Genomic DNA, 9,158 nt, shown 5'->3' on the forward strand with positions numbered 1-9,158 from the left:
TCAAAAAAATAAAGGGAACACTAAAATAACACATCCTAGATCTGAATGAATGAAATAATCTCATTAAATACTCCTTTCTTTACATAGTTGAATGTGCTTATCAACGGAAATCAAATTTATCAACCCATGGAGGTCTGGATTTGGAGTCACACTCAAAATCAAAGTGGAAAACCACACTACAGGCCGATCCAGCTTTGATGTAATGTCCTTAAAACAAGTCAAAATGAGGCTCAGTAGTGTGTGTGGTGGTGCATGAGGTGGCGGATGGTCTCCTGAGGGATCTCCTCCCAGACCTGGACTAAAGGATCCGCCAACTCCTGGACAGTCTGTGGTGCAACGTGGCGTTGGTGGATGGAGCGAGACATGATGTCCCAGATGTGCTCAATTGGATTCAGGTCTGGGGAACGGGCGGGCCAGTCCATAGCATCAATGCCTTCCTCTTGCAGGAACTGCTGACACACTCCAGCCACATGAGGTCTAGCATTGTCTTGCATTAGGAGGAACCCAGGGCCAACCTCACCAGCATATGGTCTCACAAGGGGTCTGAGGATCTCATCTCGGTACCTAATGGCAGTCAGACTAGCTCTGGCGAGCACATGGAGGGCTGTGCGGCCCCCCAAACAAATGCCACCCCACACCATTACTGACCCACCGGTCAAACCGGTCATGCTGGAGGATGTTGCAGGCAGCAGAACATTCTCCACGGCGTCTCCAGACTCTGTCACGTCTGTCACATGTGCTTAGCGTGAACCTGCTTTCATCTGTGAAGAGCACAGGGTGCCAGTGGCGAATTTGCCAATCTTGGTGCTTGGTCCTGCACGGTATTGGGCTGTAAGCACAACCACCACCTGTGGACGTCGGGCCCTCATACCACCCTCATGGAGTCTGTTTCTGACCGTTTGAGCAGACACATGCACATTTGTGGCCTGCTGGAGGTCATTTTGCAGGGCTCTGGCAGTGCTCCTCCTGCTCCTCCTTGCACAAAGGCGGAGGTAGCGGTCCTGCTGCTGGGTTGTTGCCCTCCTACGGCCTCCTCCACATCTCCTGATGTACTGGCCTGTCTCCTGGTAGCGCCTCCATGCTCTGCACACTACGCTGACAGACACAGCAAACCTTCTTGCCACAGCTCGCATTGATGTGCCATCCTGGATGAGCTGCACTACCTGAACCACTTGTGTGGGTTGTAGACTCCGTCTCATGCTACCACTAGAGTGAAAGCACCGCCAGCATTCAAAAGTGACCAAAACATCAGCCAGGAAGCATAGGAACTGAGAAGTGGTCTGTGGTCACCACCTGCAGAACCACTCCACACCTGTTGTCTATTCCATTTGCACAACAGCATGTGAAATTGATTGTCAATCAGTGTTGCTTCCTAAGTGGACAGTTTGATTTCACAGGAGTGTGACTGATTTGGAGTTGCATTGTGTTGTTTAAGGGTAGGGGGGGGTATACGTGTGTGTGTGTGTGTGTGTGTGTGTGTGTGTACACGTGTGTGTACACCCCTCACACTACATGATCATTTGCCATACCATATATTATTTATTGATATATTTACTTACTTAATTACCCATGAGGTAATCATTTATTACAGTCCACTTTCTACCTCCACCAAGTTGAGCATCTTGTTTTGTTTGAAAGTAAGAATGCATTGTGATTATAATTTAAAATTCTAAATTATGTGAAGAACTGTAATTCTCGAATGTTCTACCTTTTTGTGTCAAGTCAACAAGAATCTGAATCTTTAATGATGACACTGTAAACTCAGCCAATACAGATTTACAGAGAAAAGAAACCTCCTCAACCTTTCAACCCTGTAACTCCAGCCTGGTGTGTGTGTGTGTGTGTGTGTGTGTGTGTGTGTGTGTGATTATCTCCCAGCTACCCAGTCATCCTGTCCATAGAGAACCACTGCAGTGTCCCTCAACAAAAGAAGATGGCCCAGTACCTCATTGAGATCCTGGGGGACAAACTGGACCTGTCCAACATCAAAGCTGATGAGTCTGGATGGCTGCCATCGCCAGAAATGCTCAAAGGCAAGATCCTCGTCAAGGTAAAGTCAGAGCATACGGTTCGGATGTGTAACAAGTGACTGATTCTCCGTGGGAAGAGTAGTCAGTCCTCAGGCGATTATCTCAGCTCACTGTTTTTGTTTTTTTTATCTGGAATTTGAACCTCAAAGAACAGACTTCAAAGGCGGCAGACAGTGGGAAGAGATGTGATTTAGAAAGTGTTTGAATACGACATGTTTGGGAGAAGAGAATGGAAAAGCAAAATTTGCCTGTAGGAACGATGAACTGCATGTAGTAACTGCAGACTGCTCGCTGGTTATTATGAAAAAACAATATCCTGAGTCCAGCAGACGAGAGATAAACTAGTTAAATGTGTTGCTGGCTGCGGGTCAGGAGTGGTCTTCGCTTCACAGCTCTGAGGTGATAAAAATGCTGCTATGCGGATCTTTCTGTGGCGGTGCTCAGGTGGCTCTGGGTTTTGCCTCTCAGGCCTTTTCTACAGCAGGAAATGAGCAACCCATAACCTGGAGCTTTCACAGTCTGAACATAGGACCTTGTGCGGTTTCTTTCTCGTTTTTCATTGTAAACTCAGACTCACCAAAGATAATACAGCAGAGGGGCTCATTTCTAGGTTTGATGGATGAGTTAAATCAGCGGATGTGGGACAGAATGGGAAAAGTGGTGCTGTTGTTGTGATTTAAATGCCCCCCCCCCCCCCCCCCCCCCTTTTATTTGATACTTTGATTACAGATTTGAGATACAGAAAAGAAACAGAGGGAGAGAGTGGTGAAGATGTCCACCACACACACATAAATCAGTTTCTCTACTTATTGTTTTTGTAATCGCTGACTCCAGCTCTCTCTCCACGAATACTAATGAGGGCCTGGACATTTTCCTTTTGTCCAACAAACGTTTCCATTGCTGGTTTCTTTGTGCTGATTGCCCTGCTCCTGCAGATGCATTAGTAATGCAGTAGCATTTAGTATCACCACCTAAACAGAGCTCCAGACGCTCGTCCCTAAAGTGGGCAACAACACATCACTTAGTTCCAGCAGTGGAAATGGGCTGCACTAATCCTTGGTGTAGTTTATTGGGACTGTATGCAAAATTTCTTGAGACAATAACTGATGACAAATGACATTTATTTATTTTTTTGTAGTTACATGTAGCTTTATAGACGAACCGCCACAACTAAAACCAGCAGCTTCCGTTAGTCTCAGGGTAGTATTAGTGGTCACAAACAGCACAGCATCATGTTTATGATATCTTATGTGGTCATTGTGAAAGCCCATAGCTGATGTAAACCATCTGTCCGGGTTGGCACTGTGGCCGAGTTTGTAATGTAAACCATTAAAGCAAAGTTAGTTTCACACATGACTTTAACCAACAGTGGCAGGAGAGCAGCAGCAGCCCTCTGTCAGCAGGAGAGGGAACAATAGTGAGGTTAATGAAGCTTTGCTGACACCAGATGCTTTCCCTAAAGAGAGGGCACCTTGCCAATACCTGGCACGCTAAGGACTGCTCAGCCAGCTGTTCCACCTGCACTACTTCATGTGTTAGTGATGGCACCAATATGTAAGCACTGTGAGGAGCACTCTGGCTTTCCCACTGCCCTACAACACTTGTGCTGTAGGTCCCAGGGTCAGACCATGTCATTCACACAGTGCTGCTGCAGGCCGCCACCTCCATGACACTGGGACTGAGAATGATTGCTAACCACGGGCTAAACTACCCTCACTTGTTAATGAAAAGAAGTGTTTGTCATTACAATGTGAAGCTCTGCTGACCCGTTCTGTTTCTCCACCAGGGTAAGAAGCTGCCTCCCAACATCGACGAGAATGCAGAAGAGGGAGACGTGTCGGACGAGGACAGCGCTGATGAGATGGAGGACGACTGTAAGCTGATGAACGGAGATGTATGTACCCTGTTTGGCCTTTTGCTCCACTTCTACCTGCCAGAGTCACAGGCGGGCGTTGTGTCCTCGCATCCAGCAGATGAAATGTGAATTGTGCGTGTATTTCCTGTTCTTGATAGTTCCTGGTGTTCTGCTCTACTCTCCTGCCTTTGATCCTAATGATGATCTCCTGTACTGCTGTCTCTGCTGTTTGCTTCTGTCTCTTTCTGTCTGTGTGGCTATTTGTTCTCATTTCCTGCTCTTCTCTCTTCCTGTTTGTCATCCCTTCTTCTCTTCAACTGTTGCTTGCTTCTTTCAAAGTGGAAGGTATTGTATAAAAAGCTCATCCTCAGAAATCTCACCCAGTCATGTTACCATACTGTCTCATCCTGCCTGTGAAGATTTGGCCCAAAGACACTTCAGACACCATTACATGTGTTGTCTAAGGATTAATATTATTATTATTTAATGCCAGTCATAAGCATTACATCGACAATATTGAGCACTGTTTGAGTTTAAGAACTAGCTGGCAGGGTTTGGACGGCAGGTGTTAGAGTTAGCAGCCAGCCACAGGATGGACAGTGTTTCCAGTGGGATTATCTCCAAATTGTGAGATTAGAGACTATCTGGGAAGAATTACATGAATTGCACAACACTAGCTCTGTGGAATTAGCTGATGACTCATTTATTTGGTAATAAATATCTAATTTTTTGAAAACAGTGGAAAGTGAGCAGCTTGTGGAAGTTTGTCTTACTAAGTTAAGTTTGCTTACAGTTATTGCTGCTGATTATAAGAGAGGACATTTTAGGATGGACCAACGTGGCCTGTGTTTTCTTACCTATGGCAAATAATCCTTTTGATGAAAGATTTTTCATTCTGCAGGAATAAACTCTCTGGAGCATGTGGCTGTTGGTTTTGGTGTGTCTACAGACTGAAGTGGTTTATGGATACACTCTGCCACCATGTGGCTGAAGTGAGCATATGAATATTGCTCTAAGCAAGGCATTGAGCAGTGATCTCTCAATAGGACATGATTTATTCCACTTTATCTTTTATAAAGGATGTCCCACTGTCATGCAGTCACATGTGGAAATGCTTACACTACTAAACAGTCCATTTACCAGTCAGTCTGGGAGGTTCTGCATTTATAACATAATAGACATTCATCTTTGCTCCTTATGAAATGTGAGTTCTTGTGGGAATCCTGCATGATGTGGTAATCTAGTCTGTTCAGGGCAGAGGCCTACTATGAAGCAGGAATTGCTGCAACTAACAATTTTTTTTCATTGCTGATTATTCTCTTGATAAACTGTTGAAAAATGTTGATCAGTGTTACTCAGAGCCTCAAACATTTTGTTTTGCACACAACCCAAAGATATTCCGTTTACTGTCACAGAGGAGAACCAGAAAATGTTCACATTTGAGTAGCTGAAATCAGACATTTTCTCTTAAAATGACTAACTGATTAAGCAATTAATTTAATAGTTAACAACTAATTAATTAATCATTTAACCTTTGCAGCTCTAACACAAATGTGATTATAGTCAGATCTACTCGTGTCCTAATGATGTGGCATTGATATTATCAGCCTGTTAACTTCTACATTCTCTGTCATGTTTTGCCAGCTCTCCTTCCTACAGATGGCAGCTGCAGCTTTGTTGCTTTCAGCTTGGATCAGTTGTGTGCTTAACTTTGTATTTGTCGAATATTATATTTTTCTCTTGGTTTGGCTGCCAGTAGACTTGTCCATGTTTGGTCATCTGCTGAAAACACCAGCTCTTTTGGGAAACACTGAACATGGCTAGGTTGGGGAAACCCTGGGTCGACTTGCAGAGTTGATAACCAGCGTCGTGATCGTGGTTGTTAGACCTGGCTAGAGCTGTATAATTTGGAGAAAAAGTCATTGCGATTATTGTGGACAATATTGCGATTCCATTATAATGGAACAAATGGTACTATGAGTCTACTTGCTTAAATATCAAGGAATGCGTGAAATACTGATATTTTGAACTACTAAAACAGATGTAAAACAGAACAAGGGGAGTGTGTTGCTCTACGTAGGAGGTGGCTAGAACCAGCAAATATTGGCACACTGGCACCAGCTCAATGTGTCTGATCTGATCAATCTGTCTAATGGAGAGTCTCTATCCATAACCTTGAGGAGGAACTGTACATGAGTGTATTATATAAAGTAGAGAAGTATAAGTAAAGTATAAAGAGAGTGTAAGTAAAGAGTGTAATGTTTAGTTAATAGTTTACTGTTAGTATAACAGTAATATATTAAATACTAAATTCATTAGAATTTCATATAGGGCCTAATAGTATACTTTTTACCAGTTTGTTGAGTATTAAAACCAGTTACAGCCGTTTCATTTTTGTGGGTGTTTTTTTTTTTTTTTTTAATTTTTTTATTTATTTATTTATTTTTATTTAATCCATATGCAAGCAAGAGGCTCTAAATTTGTCTCTAATTTATTAATGCTACCTACTAACTTGTCAATAATCATATTGTTCAACATTTAATGAGTTGCTGTAGCACATCAAACCTTTTTTAATGTCCCGCCCCATCCAGGCTGTGATCGGTCAGTTGACGAAAAGTCACTGACAAGCACGTTGGCTCCATACAGCTAACGTTAAATGGCCAGCGAGCCAAACCTTTCTTATCTTCCCAAGTGAAAAAGAAATATACTTAAGTAGCACTTTTTTGGGATGCACTTAGTATAATTAAAATATGATAAGTTACACTTATCATATATTAAATGTGTTATTTTGGAACAACTTAAAGTATGTTAAGTGTCATTTTAGAAATACTTAAAGTCAACTTAAAGATAATTGCAATATATTTTAATATACTTAGTTGTGTTAAAATGGACCTACTTTAAATACCTTTACTGTAATTTAAATATACTGATTTTTTTTTTATTTTGTTTAAAGTTGCTGAAACACAATATGACATGTCCAACTGTTCTGATGACGCTAACTGTTTAGGTTCAGGTGAAATGGTTTTCCACAAGGGACCCCCTCCCAGTTAATGTTCAGTTCTTTCATTACAACATGATCAAAAACATTACATTAACACTACAGTACATTCAGCCAAGGAGCTGTATATGATGAAATGTTATTAAACAGGTACAACAAATAACAAATATTCAGACTTGCTTAACAGCACATTAACACAGCTGTCAATTTGTGAAGTACAAAAGTAGCCAATTAATGTATAACAATATTTTAAATATAATTATTTTTTTCACAAGAATATTTGTTTTTGTCTGACCCCGTTGACCTGTAGTGAGAGCAAAAACATTGATGGTGTGCAGGAGCCAGACATACCTATGAGCACATTGAGCTTGTGAGGGTCCAGCTGGTCCTTTGAGATTTTCGTGGCCTCTAAGCCATCTGAGTGAGGCAATGATCCCAGGAACCACCTAAAGGAAAAGAAATGCAGTTGCAATTGAGATATTATAAATATTCAGTTAGGCCAGTACTTCCACCTAATTTAGTTCTTCATTTGCGTATCATTATAAACATTAATTCTATTCTTATAGCAAATCTTTATTATTCTTTATTTAATTTTCTTGAGCTAAGGCAGGAAATTCCAACTCTGGGTTTAGCATTAAGTTGGTTAAAGTTGCCAAAGGGTAGGTTCAACTTCTAAAAGTTGAATACAGTATCTATGACCATACAAATGTACATAAAGTTGAGCAGTATTTTACATAACATCACATGCTATTATATCGTGTGGTCAGGCATTGCAGTACACAAAAACATTATATCAAGCGTGTCTTAAAACAATTCTCACATACGCGTGTACACTTTAACATTGCTGTTATAACAGTTATTGGTCACTGTAATGATTACCCCCTCCATGGTTACAGTGAAGATAAATCTCTAAAAAAAACAGTGTAGCTTTTAGAAGAGTGCTAATGCAGATGCTTAGCTGATGATTCATAGTAGCTTCAGCTAAACTTTAGAATGAATACAAAAATGACAGCTGTGGTGATGTCTTTTACAGACTGTATGGGCAGGAATAATGATTACAGTGACCAATAACTTACTATAAACATGGACATGTGAGTATTAAGGACTATAAAAATGTGAAGCTATTCTTTAGCACACAGACAGCAACATATTAGTTGCATTTATTACTCTGATAAAAACCTCACTGGTCATTTTAACAGTGCAAAAGCAGAATTGAGAGCTCACACACACATGAGCAGGCCTGCCTTGTTAAAATCTCATGCATCAAATTTCAGCAACAGGGTTAAGTTACTGAGATTGTATATTACCAATTTTTTTGTAACATTAAAAACTGCCTTACAACAAAAAGTAATACATTGCTGTAATGTTAATTGCGTTTATTTTGTAACACGTTACTCTCAACACTGTTTAAGGCAGACGAAAGTTGCTGTCTCGATTATGAAGCTATTAAAATGCTAACCAACATTAGGGTCATTCTATAATTAGGGGTACATTTCAGATCAACAAAAAGTGAAGAAATCTGTGTGCTTTTCTGCAAAATAATCTAATTGTTTTCATAATATACCCCCATATTGTTCTAAATTCATTAGTTCCCAAGCTTAAGCTCGAATTACTTTTTAAATATTTAAATGAAAATAAATATTTGATTGTTTTGTCAACTGTGTTACAGACAAAAGTGGTGTCATAGAAGACATAAATGAAGTACTACACACATGATAAAACATTTGTTTGAAAGTTCTTGAGTCTATTCACCATGGGTTTTGGGGTTGTCTGTCTAACTGATTTAAAAATTATGAATTTTAAACTGAATAACGGATATTCCTTGGTATACTATCATCAAGGATGGAATTTTTTTTCCAACATAATTTTCCATTACACTGAATTTAGAGTTATTAAACATCTTTATGTAATACTGTTCACTCTAGAAATGTCCTTTTTATTATTTTTATTAAATTTTAGCCTACATTTAAAGATTTATGACACACAAATCACATGTAACACAATTGACAGATAAAGTAACACAGCTGACAGGAGTAACACGGTTGATAAAATGAACCAAGGTCCAGTGAGGCCTTCAACTTAGAGGGCTGCGCCTATACTCAGAATCTGGAGTTACAGTACGTAACTACCATTTTGTATAGGCTTTGCCCCCCAAGGCTGTCGCTATTGGGTTAGAGACGAAGCAGGATGAGTCTACGCCTCACTGGCCCATACAGTACCACCAAGCACAAAACCCACCTGCCCAGAGCCATAATGAGCCACCCAGTCACCCGCT

General features: G+C 40.7%; 1 protein-coding gene across 4 annotated transcripts in view; it reads left to right on the plus strand.

The window, feature by feature from the left end:
* The window catches only part of plch2a (phospholipase C, eta 2a), a 75,114-nt gene that overhangs the window by 33,991 nt on the left and 31,965 nt on the right, over positions 1-9,158 (plus strand). For all 4 annotated transcript variants that reach the window (XM_046055836.1, XM_046055837.1, XM_046055838.1 and 1 more), the window contains 2 exons: positions 1,879-2,050; positions 3,817-3,924. In XM_046055836.1, the coding sequence (XP_045911792.1) occupies positions 1,879-2,050; positions 3,817-3,924 (280 nt within the window). The remainder of the gene's footprint in view (positions 1-1,878; positions 2,051-3,816; positions 3,925-9,158) is intronic.

This window comes from Micropterus dolomieu, linkage group LG08, assembly GCF_021292245.1.
Source record: "Micropterus dolomieu isolate WLL.071019.BEF.003 ecotype Adirondacks linkage group LG08, ASM2129224v1, whole genome shotgun sequence".
Taxonomy (NCBI): Eukaryota; Metazoa; Chordata; class Actinopteri; order Centrarchiformes; family Centrarchidae; genus Micropterus; species Micropterus dolomieu.